Consider the following 21,312-nt stretch of genomic DNA (forward strand, 5'->3'; position numbering starts at 1 on the left):
TAAATCCAGTTGTATGGATTCTACATGAATCTCAATGTCCATGGAGTAGAAGCACAACAAGAAAAGAAACATGAGGTAAAACTCATTTCATAATCCAAAAAGACACTGCCAAAAACCCAACCAAATATGGGTGGCACACAAAACGAGACAAGAATAGAAGCTCAAAATTTAAACTTCTCGAAAAGAGATGAAAATGAAACCCCAACTCAAGAATAGCGTCACAAGACCAAGGATCCAATAAAATTCACTAAACAAGCTCAAATTCATAATCTAAAAATCTAGCAAAAGACACAAGTCCACAAAATCCAATATGGAAACATGAGTTTGAATTAGGAAATAAAATACCGTGGAATTTTCTATAACCAATTTGATTCCACAATCCTAATCGCTAAGGCAAGGGTCATAGAGTCCTAATCGTTAAGGCAAGGGCTAAAAGATCCAATCTCTAAATAATCCAAACATAGAAATGGGAAAAACTAAATGGCACACAAAATGAGACAATGCTAAAAGCACCCAAAATTAAAACATCTTAGAATCCGAAGAAATTGAAAACTAATTAAGAAAATAGGCCCAAACTAAGGAAAATCAAATAAAATTTGACTTCCAACCAACCACATAAAAACTGACAGCATAATAGTGTCAAAATTACATTTCTAATTTTATACGAAATGGACATGCTCACCCCCATCCATCTAGGTGGTGGGATTGCATAAAAACAGAGGGCAACACTAGATCTCTACTCCCTAACAATTAGCAACAAAAAACAAAAGATTAAACGAAGTAAAACCATAAAAATGTTAAGGTCATACCTTGTAGCCAGAAGGGCTAAAATAGGAAATGACATCATAAAATAACAGACCTGCCAAATGCACCAAAATGCTCAACATAGCAAGATTTTCCTGCTATGAATTCAACAAGGCAGACCTCGCGACGATCCATTGAGCCAATCTCACCCAACGAACAAAACAAGAAAATGCCAAGAAGAGGGTTTGGCCATTTTCTCTCCAAACATGAGTTAACCAAAAATGAGAAGTGAACAATACAGTTTATTTTTGCCAATATAAGCACTTTTCCAAAGTGAGCTATAAATTAGGTTATTAAAATGACTTAATAACTAATTGGCCCCTTTCTCAATTAAATCAAACAATTCCAATTAAATTGGAGTTCAATTATGACAAATTAGTCGGCAATAAAATAAAGATTAAATCAAATAATTAAAATCCCTCTAACCCATTAAACATCATTTAATTTAATCTTTTCTGCAACCACTGCAGAATCCTAAATCCACAGACACGCTCGCAGGTCTAATGACACAATGCATTATGAATCCTGATTTACTAATTAGTGGAGGGTTAAAATTATAATAAAAGATACATCGAACATACAGGAACGATATTGGCTTAACATGAAAGGTTTGATCACTAACTTCATGTGCCACTATTGGGGATGTAAGTCATGCATAGTAAATGAACACAATCAAGTGTAGATGCACAATATATCATAGCTGAAGCAACAAGGACGTAAATTTTGTAATTAAAACATCTAATTAATTTCATTTAAATAGCCCTTTTATGTAAATGTACTAAAGAGACAATCTAATTATTTGTAGTACAATAAATCAATGAATCCAATATGTATAACTCATTTCCAATTATTCTAGCATTCAACAATGGAGATAATAACTAATTACTCAACAGCAATTAAGGCCCAATAAAACACAATCTCAAATAATCATCTCACAATAAAATCATAAACATACAAGTCAACATGGTCAAACACATGAGTGAACATTGATGCAAGAACCTAGTCAAGTGCAACAAGACGAACAATAAACAGTGCAACCACTATTCACATCTCAAGGTAATCATGAAACAATATCGTGATACCATAGTTAATCCAGGTAACCATTGGTACAAACCTCAGTGAAACCATCAAATACAATGTAATCTCATAAAGGAGGCATAAGCATAATTAGTCATGTTTATACAATAACATAAATAGATAACCCCAAAGGTGTAGACCACTCACAAAGCATGAGCATCAAAGTTGCATCCTTTTGGATGACTTACAGAAATCAAATGGGAGAGGCACTACAATTGAAGTGTTTTATTAATATTGACTCTTATAAGTATTCCTATTATATTTCCAAGTAGTAGTTATTACATTAAACCCTTTTTATAAATTGCATATGCTAGAACTATATTACATATGTCCACAATTCTACAATTAGCAAAATTGATGATACTATCTTTTCTTTTTTCTCATGTGAACTTACATATGCCACAAACACTAAAGTTGGCTTCAAAACATGCATTCAATGTTTCTTTGGTTGTGCCTAGAGTATGAAAACTCCTAGTTACCTTAACTATCTAAGGATCACACTTTAATTATAGTTATATAAATGAACTTATAGGTCTTCCATGATATTTTAAGAAAAAACAGTTATTCTTTTCCCTTTCACCATGAGTAATGTCACCATGTACATTCTTCAATTTGTGAATTCAACCTATAAATTCTAAACTCTTAAATCTATGTAACTAGTTATAATAGCTTGTTTATTGTTGTAGTTCAAAAGCAAAGAATAGTTGTTTAATATATTTTTTATTACATTGAGATTGCACGTCATTTTCCCTCCTTAGACTAGATTAACTTGTTTAAGTTTTATTTCCAAAAGAATAGCACTTCAAGGAACTGCACAATGAAGCATACAAGATCATTAACCAATTGCTTTCTCCTAAAATATTGTCAACCTTCTACTATGATTATAGCAAAAAATAACAAACACTTGCAGTTAATTATAATCTATAAGAGTGATATCTTTGATTGAAAAAATTGATAAAATAGAGGAATAAAATAGTTATTTATTTTTTTCACATTTAGTTTGTCTAAATTACATATCACAAAGCAAGAAAAATATTGCTTTACTTATTTCTATATTTGATGTCTATATTTGAACTTAATATATCAAGAATATAGCTTCACTCATGCATTCAAGCTATTTCAAATCACACTAACATTTTTTTTAATAATATGTTTATTTTAAATTGTAAAAGATAAATTTAATTAATTCATCACACATATCAATAACATATTAGCACATAGAATAATCTATTATTATTTTTATTTGCATTAGCATCATTTAGTAGAACAAAATATCTTACTCTCAAGCAATGAAGAAGTCAAACAATTAAACAAAAGAGAAAAATACAAGCTCTATTAATTTTTGAAAAAGATTTACTTTCCACAAACAAAGAAGGGGCGCATGTGCCAAAGTTCCTGCCTTCATGATTTTATGGTTGATTGAAGTAGGTTTTGGTTAAAATATAATGTATATAATTTAATAAATGTAACAAATAAATAGTAATGAAAAATATAATATTATAGTGCTAAACTAAATTAAATTACAAAGTATAGTTAATATATTATTAAATTATATAACTGCAATGATATGTATTAATTAAAGAAGTAAAAAAATATATAAATAAACATTATAGTATCATGCTAAATTAAAATTAGATGACATCCTAAAGAACATTTATCATACTAAAGATATTTATCAACTAATTATATATAAGATATAGATAATATTATATAAACTTTTTAAAGAAGAGTTAAATTGATTAATTTTAATTATTAAATTGTTTGATATATCTTGTTTAAGTGGTAAATTCATCTAATTGAAGAAGCTGGACAATATTCTTAAGCTTAAATCTAATGCATAAAAATAAATAAACATAAATTAATTTAAAAATAACATTTATGCTTTAAAAAAACCAAACACACTTATAATAAATAAAGTTGATAATATACCAATCTAAATAATTTAAACTTTATTAAAATTGATACAAAATTAATATTATGCATTTTAAAGTCTAAATTAAACATATCAATTTTAATTTAAATGGTATTAATGATACAATTAAAATTAAATGCAATGACATAGAAGGCAAAAAAAATAATTTTCATGATAATGGTGTATTTTTTACCGTATTCTTAAGTTTAATGATATGAATTTGATACTTTTGCCTATATTTTCACTAATGGAGCAATATCTTAAATTTCTATGAAATAGTTAAACTAAATTTTTTTTTAAATGTACAACTATTTGAAAAAAATTAATGTGTTTAAAATAAGAAATATATTTAACTCTATATTTGATTAAAATATCTATATTTGAATAACATTTTACAAATTACAAAAATAAACATAAATTAAAACTAATTGTCTTTTTTTTTTTAAAAAAATTATCCACTTGTCACAAATGTGGAAAAGATAAAATTGAAATTAATGCATTCATTAATAGAGGTGTTAGAAAAATGATTGTTTTTGATAAAAGTGTAACCAATTGTCACAAATGTGGAAAAGATAAATTTGCAATTAATGCATGCATTAATAGGGGGTGCTGAGAAAAATAGTTGTAATTTTGTTGAAGAAAATTGAATTTTTTCATTGCATTTTTCATTATGAGCCAATACAATTTTTTAAAAATTGTATTTTTCAATTTTAAAAAAATGCAAATTAATAAACCTTTTGCAAACATTAGTATATCAATGAAATTTTTAGATTAGTTTCCTACCCTTGGCAGGAACTAAGAACGCTTTGCCTTGCATCTTCCTCGAAAAAGCTTGCCATAAATTTAAAGCCGTCCACAAAGAACCTTTTGCAAACATTAGTATATCAATGAAATTTTTAGATTAGTTTCCTACTCTTGGCAGGAACTAAGAACGCTTTGCCTTGCATCTTCCTCGAAAAAGCTTGCCATAAATTTAAAGCCGTCCACAGAGATTAACGACCATCATGAGAGAGATGTAGTCCACCCCACTCCACTTTGCTTTACTCATTCATATCTCAACAAATATATTCACCAAACCTTTCATAATCTCTCTCAGCAGCTCAGAGGGTGCTAGGTGGAAAATGACGAGCACCTTGTCAATTATGTTAGATTGTGTAAGAATGTAGATGAGTGTGAATTGCATTTAAAGATGTTTCACGGATTTTCTGAACAAGAAAAAGAAGCTAAAAGATTTTGTTAGCATAAAAACAGGCGATTTCCTTATGGTCAGCGAAAGTATTACCAAAAGTTTGGCAAGTGTGAATTTCCTTCATGAGATCTCAAACTCTTGATACAAGCAACTGGCCTCTACCAACTTCTCATTCATAGAAGTGCTTCCTTTTCAAATGTAAGGAAAGTATTGACGCTGTGCAATCCGAGTGTTTTAAGTCTAAGCAATTGCCTGGGCAAAAGAATGCGCAAAAGCTTCGCTTAAGAAAAAGCACCAAGTCTAACGAAACCCAAACATTATGAAGATACTTGGTTGAGTAAAATCGGTCAACTGATTCCGTGCATTTTGGAGTCTTAGATATGGTGTGTAATCTATTTTACATGTGAATAGGCCATATTAATCTTCATTGTTTTTCTTGGATTTTTCATTGTGCAGCTCCATTTTCTCTGTGAGATGATTAATCTTTTGAGCCCATCGTTGATGAAAATAGGAATGGATGTGCGTAAAATTGCCTAGGTCTTCAATTTGGTTTTTGAGTCATCTTTCATGCATGGACTCCAACTTTTTATTGCTCTTGGCCAAAAAAAGAAAACTAGACAAGACGAGAAAAATTGTGACATCTAATTATCACCTATATCATTTCAATATTCAAAGATGATACTCCATTCGTAGAGTTGGGCATGATACATGTTTAGCAAAATCAGATTTAAATTGGTGAAAGGAACATCAGGAATGTGCAAAGATTCTTATTTATTTTTGGTACGATCTATTTGTTGTTCTTCTAGTGCAATTGTGCATATGGGTTGCACGTTAACCAATGGGAATAGGTTGAACAAGTCTTCCTTGAACCTTCACAACGAAGGAGGAACCCAAGGCCACCATTGCCCACTAGAATTGTGCACCCGCAACATATATAGAGGATTGGTGGACAATCTAAAACTAAAGCTGGATTAAGGATAACAAAAAACAAGTGGGCATTACGGATTAAGGCTAGTATGTCAGAATTCATTGATGGTGTTTAAAGAATTAAGAATTAGTATTTGTTTCTAAACATTGTAAAAGAAGTAATAATGTAAAATATTAGTCATATGTCTATCAATAATAAATGAGAGTATTGTAAGGCATATTTCAAATATCAGACGAATTGGTTCCTCTTCTATGTTTACAATTTTCTAGGATATCTTGATTGATTTATAAATTCTAAGATAGAGATATTTGAATTTTGGATGAAATTCTATGAAAAGTTTAAAATAAAAACTCATTATAATCAGCAGCCTAACAATTACACAACCAGTCTAAGGAATAAACAACAAAAACACTAAAACAAGGGTGCTGATAAAGACAAAATACAAAATAAGCAGTACACTACCACTAAGGCTATCGGCCCTCCTCAATAATGGAAGGGCTGCTCACTCAGCCCATGTGGGAAAGAGCGTGAGTTAGAATAACTATTTTTCCCGTGCCATTGAACAACTATCCAAGCATTGTCATCCTTAGGATCCCCTCCACAAGGGTAAGCATCTAATGAGACACCATTTGGGCTTCTGTCCACACAATGGGCAGAGTGCTGAGAAAGTTGAGCATTGTTAGCTGAAACTTGGAACAGAACATGAGCAGAACGCAAAGAATAGTCCATATGGCCAGAGAGGGGCCCACCAATAGGAGCAGGAGTGATATGCACATGGTTTACAACATGTGTATCACCCAGATTTGCAACACAGGCATGACCTGGGTTTGCAACAGGAGTCCCAACCAGATCTGGAGAAGGAGCTTCATCCTCATCATCAAGTCTGTGAGTAGTCCTCAATGGTGGAATCAGAAAGAGAGACAATGTTTTCTAGACAAAGCTGAGAACATTGTTGTAGTGGGCTATATCATCAATCTTTTCTTTAAAGAATGAAGGGGAACATTGTTATAGTGGTCTAGAAGCAATTAAAGCGCTTAACCAATCTGCAGCAAGACTGGATGTGATGAAATCAACATGCAGGCCATTATGTTTATGCTAGTAACACCAAGGCCATTCAAGAAAACTTTAAATCCTTGGAATACGGGATGACACGTCTCTTGTGACAGCCCAACTATCAGATTCCAGTCGCACAGCACCACCAAGTGCATTCGACAGGATCTAGCCAAGTCTGGTTATCTTGTTGGGACCATTGAGGAACCGGTTACTCCATAGCTAGCAGTGCGCCCCACCCCCCCACCTCTTTAATTGTGGGAAAGGTGCCAGAGTTGGACTTCAGCAATTCACATGCAGCAATCATTCGAGAGAAAAAGCTGGATGCTGTTTGTCTAGAGAATAAATGTGAATAGAGGAGTGGCATCAAATGGTGTTTGTCTAGAAAATTAATGTGAATATAGGAGTGACATCTTGTTTGATGCCTAAAAAGCCATTGAGCTGGTCAATCACACTCCCATCTCAACCTCTGCCAAGGAATAGACAGCTAGGCTTGCTTTTCTGTATTTAGACTTTATGATGACGAATATTGTAATATGAACTGTGGACATTGTGCTTTTAACACTCAGTGTGTTTGGCTGTTAAGCCATCTTTTGTTACGATTATATACTCTGTCTGGCTTGATGCCGTTTAACCTTTATTCCAAAAAGATTGTTCTATGAGTTATTTAACACTGAAATAGAAACAATGGCACATGCAGAGTTGCTCTAAGGACTCAACGTAAATCCCTAGACAAGCCTACAAGTACCAGAATTTGACATCTCAATTCTGGTGTAAAAGTCAACATAAAACAAAATATCTGCATAAATAATTTTGTGCAGAACTTTTATATCATAGGTATACAGGATTCATCAAGGGGTTGCTTCAAAGAGAATAGCAGTGTCTTTTTATAAACAGAAATGTTAAACTTGTTAAACAGCCCAAGAGCATCTAAGCAAGCTGATCGCAATCGTTTTCAATTGCACAAGTAGAATAAAAAATTCTAGTGTACAAAATTAAGATCAAACAGATTGTTTAACTTACAAAATTGCTTGAAGCAGTTAATTTAAAATTGAATTTAGACTACAGAAATTAAATCATTTAAGAGGAATAGAATAAAATCAAATATAGTAAAAGCATGGGCAAGATGCAGTTTTCTGCACATTATAGCGAGTGATTAGCTTATAGAGCTTCTAAGACAAAAAATTCTCTGTTAGTATACGCCCATTTTCTGTCACAAAAGAAGTAGCTCATTAAATAATTCTACACAGATGAGCTTCCCAACATATTATGACCAGAATGACAACTTGTTCTAGATAATATTTCTTTACACTCTTTACATATAAATGTTTGGGGCACACCCTTTGTATCTAGAATACCAACACACCTGGTGTGTTGCCACACCTGACATTTATCACATTGAATCATATGCTCTCCATCATCCTCCCTTGCACCACAAAAACATTTAACAGTCCAAATTTGATTGCCTCGCTCTGTCCTAAACATGGATACGTTACCAAAGAAACAACCTTGAACAGTCACAACACTCTCCGGTCCTAGAAGACCCATCAAGTCAACTGAATCTTCCCTACCCTGAAGCTCAGGAATATTATGTACTTGAAACCATTTGAAACAAATATAAACATCTACAAATGCTTCTATAATTTCTTGCTTTAGATCAGCTACAGTAGCATTTTGTGGCAATACCAATAGCTCAGGTGGAGGTCTCTCAACAGTCTCCGGTTCATCTAAAATCTCAGCAATGGCAATGACTCTTATTTGGCAAGAGTCTTTCAACACAATTGGATGTTTTACTTCATAATCTTTAGTAAACTGTTTACAGTCTAGCAGCTTTCTTGAGGCATCAGCAAATTTCTTGCCTAGCCCATAATGCCAAAGGGCAGCAGTAGGCAAAGGCTGAAAGAAAGCATGATAAATCATCTTCAAGTCTTCCAATACATTTTCTTGCATGGACTGCCTAGTATTACCAAGATTCTTATTATGTGATTCAGTATCTGTGCTGCCTATGTCTTCCAACCTGTATTTACATTCATTATTTAATTGGCTCATTAAATGCCTATATTTAATGTTTGCTTTCCATGGCTATCAAATGTCCGCGAAAAGCTCTATTAGGATGTACTTGTACTGTTACAAATGTAATAAAATGAATTAGCATTGTACAAAATGAGTAACAAACCAACCTGTATTCTAGCGTTCGAGTGGAAAACATACGCCTACACTGCACAACCTGATTTGCCAAAACCTTTCCTTCTAAAATTTTCAGCACGAAATTAACAAGCTCAGGTTCTTTTGAAAAAGGCATCGTTCCTTTTAGATTCCGCCATGTTATCCATTTTGATCTATCTGCTGCTTGTAGAATTCTGAGCATGGCAGATGAAATCTGATCAACCTCCGTAGATGACCATCTAGACTCAACAGGCTCCATGGTCGGAGAATATGTATATATAGAAGAGAAAACTGGCCATTTACTTGCAACAGAACAATCATGGAATTTATGCAACAACCCCATGATGAAACATATCAAATCTTGAACTGTCACAATTGGCTTCTGAGACAAGGAACAATAGAACTGTATAGTGCATTCCAGTTGTCTATCATATTTGCCCACATCCGAAAGGATTGAGACCAGAGGGGTTCTTGAGAGGCATTCAACAGCTGTCTTGTATGATTCAAATGTTAGAGCAAAACTTCCAGTTGCAAATTCATAACCCCAATTCCCATACCAGGGATGCCCTTTTTCCACAGCATGCATCAAGCGATAATCAAGCCCATATTTCTTTGAAACGTCCATAACACTAATTTTCCTGAAACAAATTTTACAATCATTTTGTTAGCTTAAAACAACTTTCAATTTATTATGATAAATTCCAAAAATAATTAAGTGGAACTTCCTTGCTCATGCGGTATCATTCACTGTATTGAGGATAATGCAAATGCTGGAAAAAAAATGTGTAGCATACATCTAACAGTCTATTCCTTCCATCGCATACAAGTTTATTAACCAAAACACGATTTCTGGATGAACAAAACATACATAAGATGACAAAGAAGTAATTTTTGAAAAAGTAATCAAATAAACAAGTAAGCTAATCCTTTAGCAACAGCATATCAGCTCATTATTTTAGAGTACCCATGTAAGGAGGTATTACAGCATCCATGTCGCACATATCTATTTATTATTAATTTTATCACTGTTTAATACAAGTTTATTTGATAAAAGATATTTTTCACAGCAAATCAAATTTCTGATATTGCTATCGGAATTCAACTGTCTAATTTTTTTGTCAAATTTATTGACCTTTATATTTCATGAGTAATAAATAGGTCACAAGAACCTATTTCTCAAAAAAAATGGAACACTTGGCACTCAATGAATATAGATGATGCTCAAACAGATAAAGCAGTGGGACTTCCTGAAAATCACCCATTCAAATATATTTGACCTGTGTACTGAAATCACCCATCCAAACATATTTGACCTGTGTACTGTTCTTGATGAACCTGGATAAAAGCTTCATATGGTTGCTGCTAGATCATTCCTACTTATTTTGATGAACCCAGATAAAGATCAGTTGGTTGCCACTGGTTTCCATTGACATGTAACAATAAATAAAGTGTTTCCTAAGCACCAAATCTACTGACATGATAGCCAATGGTAGGACCATAAAGGTCATCTGTAGATTAACAGCGCTATAGATTCTATAGAATAAATAGTTGAAAAATATCTCCGCTGATGGGGCTACTTGGGCATTGCTTGATCCAGGGCCGGATAAAATTAATATTGACAGAGCTTCTAGAGGACGGCAATAGAGGTCCATCTGGAGCTGATTGTATTTTATCATTACGAGACTCTCAGGGGAAAACAATCTTCTCCTCGTCACTCCTTTTAGCTACTGGAACCAATTCCAAACTCTTCTTCATGGCAGCCTAAAGCTACATGAGGCCAAGTGGGTCACCCATCTAGAAATCAAAGGGGATCCATTAGTGGTCACTAATGTTATTTAATGTTGCTCCATAACCAGTTGAAGACTTCAAGTGATATTAGATCACATTCTCACTACGCTTAAGTATTTTCCCAGTCATTTGGAGAATCAAATTTTTCGAGGCCAACTCAGCAGCCAACACTCTTTCTAACCTAGCTACTGATGGAGAGGTGGCTTGCTTTCACCTCAACTCCCAGATGATTCAAAGTTTGATGCAATGTTAGTGTACTAGTGCAACAGCAATTCGCTAATGCCTAGGTTTACCTATCTTGTTCTATTTGCTCGTTAGCTGATATCCCTTCTCTCTGACATTTGGTCGCTTATGACTGGAAGTCCCTGTATTGACTCCACATCTTCCCACATTTGACCAAGTGGCCTTTCACATTGGTGCGCAGTCAACCTTTGTCATTTCATTGCAAGTATACAAGATTAATATCTGCTCTATTTAGTTTGGAATTTCAATTTCTCTGGGTTAAAAGTATAGCAACCATTTTCCTCCTTGCAATGTTGAGATATAAATAGGTCGCGCAAGATATTTTCACACTACGCCCTTATCCTCTGATAAAATCAGCTTAGGTGCTGAGATGGATACACCCATTCAGTTGCAACGTCCTCGTTGACAAATGGTGTATTAACTGTCTCATAATGGACCAGAGGTTGAAGTTGGTCTTGGGGGCGAAATTCTTAGTTGCAGAGGCTGCCAGCATGTCATCATGGACATCTCACCATGATTTGTAGCTTTGTTTCTGAGTCATAAGAAAAGATACTATCATTGATTCAGAGAGTGATTCAATCTGTTTTTCTAGGTGACCTCAACTCAATGTTAGTGGCAGCTCATCTGGGCAGTGGAATTTCCAGCCCAACCGAGATGGTAACCTTTCTTGGGTAATTCCAAAGCTATTTCCATTATGTAGCATTGCAGCATAACAGCTGAAGGCTGTTTGTTTCTCAAAAAGATTACTGATATCAAACCAGCTCCAAGAACGGAATGGATGAACTAATTCATGTGAAAGATGGTTAAGGAGCACCTAGCTAAATAATCCCAAAGGGAATCTGATTGTTGATGTGGAAGAAACCTAAATTTGTTCATATTTTGCGTTGGTTTTAAAACTTGTGCAAGTGTATCTACCTTTTGATGATAAAGCATTTCTGTATTTTTGCCCATATCTGTCCGCTTATTTCTACCTATTTATCTGCTTGTGTAGAGAAGCTTTTGCTTATGGCAAGTTATGCGCCCAGCATAATGCCATGTATACAAATACTTTTATGATCCTACCACTTATCCAAAAAAATTTAAAATATATATATTTTTACTTCTTACATAACAACATTTTGAAGCATCGATACGGTGCTCAGAAAGTTCTGTTGGAGGAACTCACTTAAATATTAATTTCCAGTACTTCAGAAGAGTCAGTACTTTAGAAGTGTCAAGTGAAGCTCAGGAATATCAAAAGATAGAATATCTTGCCTTTAAAACACTTGACAGGCAGTGAAGAGTGCTGCATACTTAGAAGAAAAGGAGCACTTTACGGACAGTTTAACATGGCTCAATAACTCCACAGAAATTCAACTGAATTACAAAAACCTGGCGTTGGAATAATAAAAATTAAATAGGACTTAAGCATTAAAATGAGCTTGCAATCTAGAAGTGGAAAACTACTGCTACTATGCATGCAACCTTAATTTTTGATAAATGAATAAATTTATCTAGTAGAAGCCTGTAGAATAACTGTTTATCATACATTTCATTAAGTTGCCCACATTATACAGCACTGGTAAAAGACCCAGGTAATCCAGCTTCAGAGGAACAGAGTAGTGCAATGGAACTCTATTGATATGGAATATGATCAAATAGTAGAAGCACTGATGTTTGAAATTGAACGGCCAAGAAATCTACAGCAGAAAAATCTTGAATTTTAGTTCACCCTCACAAAATAAATGCTTCAACCATATAGGCGATGCATGCATTTAAATCAGGCTCATGCTATCAGACTTAGCAATGGTGACTTGCAGATCATTTTCTGCTGCTTTAATATTTCCTAATTTAACATAATGAAATTATACAATAATTGTTTTGCTGTAATTCAGCTCATGTATCAGATGATGGACATAATCCCATCCTAAGCATTAAGAAGATTCTCAGTCCCGTGACAAATAAATATGGATGGACTTAATTCAAAAATATAGTTAGGGTGTTTATTCATGGTCTCTTTTTAGACTGTAGGAATCGGGTATAGCACCTCTATAAACTGCAGTGCGCCAAGTTAACTTTTTAACATAACTGGTGACTGGGGGAGATTGGACCTTGTGCCCTCATGCTTCATAAGAGGAAGCTCTCAACAATCTAAGCAGGCCTCCAGCCTACTTGATCATGGTCTTCCTCAGAGATAACATTTTACAATAATTGCTTTCCATCTCATTTTCCCGTATGGACTTCAGAGGTTCCTTCATCACGTAAAAGACACTCTCTTCAAGAAGAGGCTCTCAAGTGAGATAAAGCAATTACAATCTAAATCAGCTTCCAAAACCATCACGTCACAAGAGTTGCCTTATTAAAAATAGCCCTGAATTAAATACAGAGCAAAATATATCAGCCACAAGCAAATATCAGTAAGCTCTTACCCCTACAAGGCGGTTGTCTTTCGAATCTTTTATGTTTCATATGAAACAGCGAATGGATATGAATTATTAGATGACTTAAAGTATAATGAAGTTTGGGCATGCATTTCATCATCTTAAAATTCAAATATTGATGGTGAAATTTTTACCTGACCCTTAGCATAATGCATATTCGGTCCCAGAGACTCATGATATCACACCCAGAAAGAAATTGAGAACCACCTTCCCGCCCATTTATTCTCAGCAGGTGACCAAATCCATTTGCATGAATAATCCCATGTAGCAAGTGAGTCGAATCTTCCAGAGCTAGCTGACTCTCCTCTTCCAGATCAGTCTCCTTGGTTATCTCGTAATCACAAACTTTGCATCTGAAACAACCACGACCATTCAAAAACAACAAAATTAGTATCAGCAAGAATAAAAGCATCCAAGAACATTGACCAAAAGAATAGCACAAAGCAGGTAGGGTCTTCAAGTCCATAAAAATAATACCAAACACAATAAAGGCATCCAGGAACATTGGCCACAAAGATTAGCACGGAACAGAGTTTTGTAAAGCCATACAAGATAAAGGAAAAGATGAGTTTTCAACCACGAGAACTCAAAAACATATATAATAAATCCAATCAAAACAAAAGAATCAGGGCGTACTGGCCGAAAGCTTGGCGTAGACCACGCTTGTCCAAGGCTATATATATATGGGTAAGATGAGTTTTCTCAAAAGAGCTGAATCTAAATCTGGAAAATCTCCATAGTGAATTTTCCTAAGATACAAAACTTGGTAAAGGTTATGCAATAGGCGCCTTCACTGATTATGGGAAAGTAAATGATTAAACTTGTTGGTGGTGCAACGTAACTGGGATGAATTGACTAGCAAAATTCTAATGCATGACCTAAATACCAAATGTGTAAAATGAATCTGATCATCACCCAACTATAATAAATGCGAAGTGAACCTCGTAATGTCCGATAACTTTTCCTAGCCACCATAAACATAGGCGACTTGACTTTTGATAAATTATAGCGAAAACACCACTCGTAAGAAATTATTGTAAAATGTGAATGAAAAACATTGAATATACAGATCAGTAAATACGACCTTGGTAAAGAGGGCCGAAAAAGAGCCTGGCAGCAGGGACATTTTGTATTGAGGGCAGCCTCCGCTTGGATTATGAAGTGATACCTTCTATTGCAGACAGGGTTTCCATTCCAACCTGCAAGCCGGCAGTGACTACAATGGAGATCCTGATCTAGATCCTGATCCTGTTGATCTTCTTGTTGCTCTTCTCCTGCAACTCTCTCTTCCACAACATTCAGTACGACGAAAATCTTATCACCGCCTAATCGAAACCCGATTCTCCATCTCTGCACAAGTGGAGGAGAGGAGATCTTGAGCGCCAAAGGGCCCTCCGCAAACCATTCCAGAAACGATCTTATATTAGAGCGAAAGGGGCCTTGAAAACGCTCCCTATCTCCATCGCCAAACTTGTGAAAGGAAAAAGAGTGTGAAGAATCAGAGTCTGTGTCTGCCTCAGCCACTACCCTTTTCAGTCGCTTCATAGGCCTGCTCACCACCATGCCTGTGTTTCTCCCCCTTTGGCAAAACTGACCCTTTGCCCTTCTTTTCAAAACTCCCCACAGATCTATATATAGCTTTGCATCATCCCTAATCTTCCTTTGCCGGCCTTTTCCTCCCCCTAAGGGCGAGATTTTTGTTTCCCACCTGTAATAGTAAAAAGAGCGTATTCGTGTATTTTTCAAAATTATATCTTACTTTCATTATTATTATTATTATTATTATTATTACTACATTGTTTTTTGGATATTTAAAAATTAAATATTTTGGGGAGAGTTGGCAAATAATTCAATTTTAACATGCATACACAGCTCTTTATTTCATTTTTTTGAATGGAACTCTATCTTTTCAGCAATTATGAGTTTATTCTTATGAGTATTGAGTATTCTATTAATTTTCACAAGATATTCTAGTCATGAAACATTGGCCAATGAATTTGTTAACTTGATAGTAATATCACAACTATCACATTTATTTAGATTCACTTAAGATCTCATTAAATTTACTAATTTATATATATTGGATATGTTGAGAGATATCATTTTTAAGATGTTTATTATATCTTACAAATAGATCAAATAATAGGCACCTTGTAAAGGGCATCTTTCAACATATTTTATATGTACTATAAAATATATAAAGATAGAAGTTGTAGACCAACATAGAAGACATTAAATACATTTTAATATGATTATGTCATATTAAAACTATGAATATGTTTTGGGTTTTAATTAAGATTGGGGTTTGGGATTTTAATTAAGATTGGGGTTGGGGTTTTAATTAAGTAGCGTTATAATTAGGGTATAACATTTAGGATTAGGATCATCATGGTTAGGGTTAGTGTTTACATCATGGTTAATGTTGTTGTTAAGATTAGAGCTTAGGGTTAGGATCAAAGTTTAAGATTTAGGATTAGGGTTAGGATGAAGGTTTAGGGTTATGTGATTGAGATTGTTGTTAGGTTTAGGATTTCTATCATGGTTCGATCAAGGTTAGGTATGCCAAATCAGAATAGAGAATAAGGTTGCGTATTCCAATTTTACCCATAAAATGAGCATAAGTCTATGCCAAAAAAACCTGTTATTAGAATAGGCCATTCATATTCTCAATCCTATTATCCCAAATTTCATATTTTTTCGGGTCCGTGAGTTTGCGCATAAGGGCTAAAACGTTTTGGCGGCCAAATCATTTTCAAGTTTGATTTGCATTGGCTAAAACATTTTGGTGGCCAAATCATTTGCAGGGTTTATTCTTCTTCGCTCTGCAATGACTTCACTCTCCATTTATAGTGTTTCATCTACAACGATATGTCCAATAAAATCCTAATTCAACAAAAACAAAAATATTAGAGGATTTATTTTGGCTAACACCACCTCCCACCGATTCTATATGATTGTTTGATCATACTAATGCTTGTATTGACCGGATTTCAAATGCCCATAAATTTTCTTATATGTACAATATTCTAGCCCTCATTTCTCTTCTATAAATTGTTGTATAATATGAGGATGCAGGATAACTAGCTTATATATATATATATTTTATATAAAATAAGTCGAGAGATATCTTTGTTGAGGCACCTATTTTGATAATCCCATAAATTTCATCATCGCATATTTATGTGAGTCTAAGAGGCATGAGGAAATGATTCGAGACTCTTGATCTGCCTCATTTTTACTTCCATTTCCTCTTTGTAATTTTCACAATTTTAATTATTATTATATTTAGTCTATTTCTATTTTGCTTTTCTGACATGTAAATGAACGTCAATTTTTTTGAAAATGGAAAATGTTTGCATTGAAGATTGCTACCACTGTAGAAAGCCTCTCGGCTTAACAATTCGTTATTGCTATGGATTTTTGCTTCACTTAGCCGTAACTTTTCATATTGCCAAGTTTTATGCTAAACTTTACAAATCTTCAATGAAACTGCATTCTTAAAAATAAGGGTGAATGCAACCCTAGATTCAGAATCTGCTAATGGAACAACATATTTTTAGGATGGGAAATCTTTGCAACCATTTTGCCCTGGTTGGTTTTTCAAACTGAGTAACAAATTAGACTTTTTTGAGCTTTGAAATCTGCATATTGTGGCATCGTCATAAGGGTTAGTTGTTGATAATGTTTAAGAAGCTGATTTTTGTTGGTTTGGCACTTACATGCACCCTTTTCTAAGTAGTTGGAGTGAGTTTGTTGCCCTTATTATGCTCTAATTTTATTATTAGAAAATCTGATATCAATTGCTTATCTCTTTTGATATTGCTATTGGGCTAACACATGCTTATTGAGTTGAAAGGACATTTATGTATGATGCATTAATTTTTCCCATTATTGATGTAAGGATGCTAGAGGGTGATGACCTAGCCCCCTCTTCATCTTATTATTTGAGCTTAGCCTTTGTTATATCTGTGCAATGTGGTACTTAAGTGGCAAAGGCGCTGCCACCACTTAATCTAGTTGTTATTGAGAGCATTGCATATGTTAGGTTATTATCATGCATGTTATCCGAAGCTAACAATCAACATTTTGGTTTTTTCCATGTTGAATATTGCATCTCCATGGTTCCAAAAAAAATCAAGGATAGTTATTACATGGTTGTAGGACGTAGCCCATGCCAGCACCATCAGTAAGTATTTTTTGTTCAATCATTGCATGCTAGTTACTATTACATCAAATGATCAGGTTCTTACCTAAACCTTCGACTACTAGGGCAGTGCAACATCAAAATTTGTAAGAAGTGAAGAAGCACCGGACAAGGTGGCAGCCCAAGGAGGAATCATGGAAAAAAGCATTCATAGGACCCACATAGAATCAAGGGTAAACATCTAAATTGTGTCTAAGAAGCACCATGTCAAAGAAATAGACTTTTTGTAGCAACAGAATCAACTTTTACTTTGTTGTTGTGCTACAAAAAACTTTTACTTTGTTGTTGTATCTTGACACAACAAAGCAGAGGTAATTAGCAAATAAACAGTTCTATCATTGTTCTTTGAAGATTTACATCAACTTGCAGAATATGCTCAGACAGCATGAGAATTACCAATACTACCTGAAATTGTATACACCACTCCAAACCAGGCCTGGAAATTGATGGCCGTATTGGCTGTTTTTCGATATTTTAACCGTATATGACAGGCTAATTTTTTTAAAGACCGTACACATTGACAGGCTAAATTTTTTTAAAATCGTAAATTTGACAATTAGATTTCTTAATAAACCGTCAAAATCTCTTATAGGGATAATATAATACTTCACTTACTAATATAGATATAACATTATATTAAAATATATGTATAATAAAATATAAGATATTTTAATTAATATATAATATATATTTTGTATATTAATAGTAATTTAGAATCTAAAATATATGAATTTTAGAAACTCAACTTACTAATAAATAATACTATGATTTAATTGTTAACATATTTTATATTATTAATTATATATTTCTATTTCTATATTTTTAGCTTAATTCATTGTAATTTGTAATCATTATTATTTTAGAATCTTTTTTTAAATTGCATGTGATTTTAGAAACTTGTTAATATTTATATTGATTTAACATTTTTAAAATTAAATATATTAATTTTAGAAAGTTGCCAAGTTTATTTAATATTTTTATGATTTTATATTTTTAATCTTATAAATTAAATCTTCTATGTGTTAACATTTTCTTATATTAATTTAGAAACATCTATGATTTGTTAATATATGATTGACTTGTACTTATTTTTAATTATTGTTTTTAGAATTGTTTTCAAAACAAATATGAAAAAATTAGAAGCTTTTTGTAAATATGAGATTTCTTTATTTGTTACTAAATTATACTTATTCCAATTTGTATCTGTGTAATCATATCACCAAAAACATTATTTTTTGTCAAACAGTTGTATTTCTGTTTTATTTGTAGCATCAAAATTCTTCTTCATCAATTGAATCACATAAGGTAAATTTATGTAGTTTTCAAAATTCTTCTCTTCATTATGTTGAATCACATAAGGTAAATTGTATGTAGTTTTTAGAACTCTTATCTTCACACATAGTTACTAATGTTATATTCATTTTTGCAAGTATATAAATGATGTAAACTAGAATGAAATATATCAAATATGGAAGAACACAAAGTCAAGAAGAGTTCTTGACCTTTGATTAATTTTTTTTTATTAGTCTATATTTTGTATCCCAATTTTAATCAAGAATTTTTTTCCTTACAAATTGGAATATTAGATGGTTTACTTTTGAGTATATTTTTTATATTTAATATGTTGCAAATTATAGTGAAAATTATTAAAATTTAAAAATAATTTATTAACTTATTCATATAAAAAAAATTGACAATCAATAATTTTTTTTGAACGTAAAATGAAAGGCACTAGAATGACTCAATCGTCATCAAAAATTCATATGACAGGCAGAGGTGACCGTCAAATTCCAAGCCTGCTCCAAACACTCTCACTTGACATTCTGAGCAAACCTTTATTATTGTGGAAAATGCAATTATCCAAGGGAGTGACTAAGAGTGGTCCTTTAAAAAGATTTGAATGTTTACAAGTTGAAAATCTAACACATTCTGAGTTTGGTTTTGTGTTCATTTGTATTTGATTCAATACAACCCCAATTCAAGAACAAGATTGTAAACTAAATAATATTCTATTGAATATATGTAATGGCATGTATCTGAGTGGAATAATAAATTTGCCTAAAATCTTGAAAGATTTTGATTTGGTATATTTTAGTTTTAATTAAGGTTGCAATTTAGATTGGTATCTTTCAGTTGTATAAGGGCCACCTCCTTGCCTGCCTATGCGTAGTTTTTTTTTTTCTAGTTTCATGAAAAACCAAAGCTGTGGATCTGATACCATTGTGACAACCAAGAGAACTTGCTAAGGAATTGGCTAGATGTCACGTAAAATATATGAACTCAAGTCCAACCTTCTATCAAGATTTGACCTTTATTGAAGGGAAAAAGATATGAGAAGCAACCCAGAAAGGAGAATTTCAAAATGAAACAATTGGATTAGAAAAAGTACACATTTGAAGACCTTAAATCTTTGAAGAATATATAGGGCTTTTTAACCAAATTAGATTTTTATTTCCGTTTAATTATAATTTGGGATATACCTCCACAATTGTTGCTCATTTTTAAGCCCAAGTAATTCTTTATCATGCTTAGCTTGTACCTCCACAATTGTTGCTTCCAATTTTGTCTTGGAAGCATCCCACAAGCTCCTATCTTGTAATTTTGTGATCACATCATTGAATTTTTCCAAGTTATTTTGTAGCTCATTCTTTTCCTATCCTAATTGAGTGCACAATTTCCCAAGATTCTCACTTAATTGTTTTGTTTGATCAAGCTTATTTTTAAGCTCAAGGAATTCCTTGATTGCATTATTACTTTCTTTCAACCTATTTTCCAACACATTTTTTTCTTGTACCAGTTGATTGAACAATATTTGAACAAGATAATATCTAAGATTCATAGCATATGTGATTTAGGCTAGTAAATATTGTTATGTGAATAAATGAAAGTTGTAGAATGCAATTTATGTTTATTTTCAGTGTCATCTTTATGGATGAAAGCCATGATTGGAGGCTTTTTTTTATTTGGTTGAAGACCAATAGGAAGAATGATGTAGAACAATAATGAATGACCTTGAAATATAACAGTAATGGTGTAGAATAGTATTACGATCTGTTGAAATTAATTCACAAATGAAAATCTTGTCTTCCTTAAAGAATTGAAGGTTATTTTTGATGGATCATAATGTTGATTATATTAGCATCTATGTTTTCATATATATTATGCAGTATGCTATGATATATATCTATGTTTAGTATGTCTATACAAGTCCATGTGATTAATGCTTGCCCTACATTTTATATATTTATATATTATTATGTGAGTACACCAAACATTTAATCCATTATGTAGGTAGGTTATTTGATGGATTATTTGATGGATCCTATTGATGATATAGAAATCCAAGGAGCCATTGTTAAGAAGATCAAGGTCATGCGCCTACTCACTGTTTTGTTTTCCACCCTTACCGCATTCATAGTAGCATCTTTTGAAGAAGCTAGAAGTTAGAGATGTAAGGGAATAAGACCTTTACGTCCTTTTCATAAGTGCATTATCCATTCAAATAATAGTGATTGCCATGACCAAATACGC

At 33.1% G+C, this 21,312-nt stretch overlaps 1 protein-coding gene across 1 annotated transcript; it reads right to left on the reverse strand.

The window, feature by feature from the left end:
- Positions 1-8,039: 8,039 nt before the first annotated feature.
- LOC149567697 (RING/FYVE/PHD zinc finger superfamily protein) lies at positions 8,040-15,183 on the reverse strand. Its single transcript, XM_089820959.1, has 4 exons — positions 14,662-15,183; positions 13,712-13,930; positions 9,141-9,764; positions 8,040-8,977 (listed from the first exon to the last, which is right to left on the reverse strand). The coding sequence occupies exons 1-4, from the start codon at positions 15,138-15,140 to the stop codon at positions 8,203-8,205; spliced, it is 2,097 nt and encodes a 698-aa protein (XP_089677085.1). The 5' UTR covers positions 15,141-15,183; the 3' UTR covers positions 8,040-8,202.
- Between the last annotated feature and the right edge of the window lie 6,129 nt (positions 15,184-21,312).

This window comes from Cupressus sempervirens, chromosome 3 (assembly GCF_028749045.1).
Source record: "Cupressus sempervirens isolate cs-2001-9-10 chromosome 3, ASM2874904v1, whole genome shotgun sequence".
NCBI classification, from domain to species: Eukaryota; Viridiplantae; Streptophyta; class Pinopsida; order Cupressales; family Cupressaceae; genus Cupressus; species Cupressus sempervirens.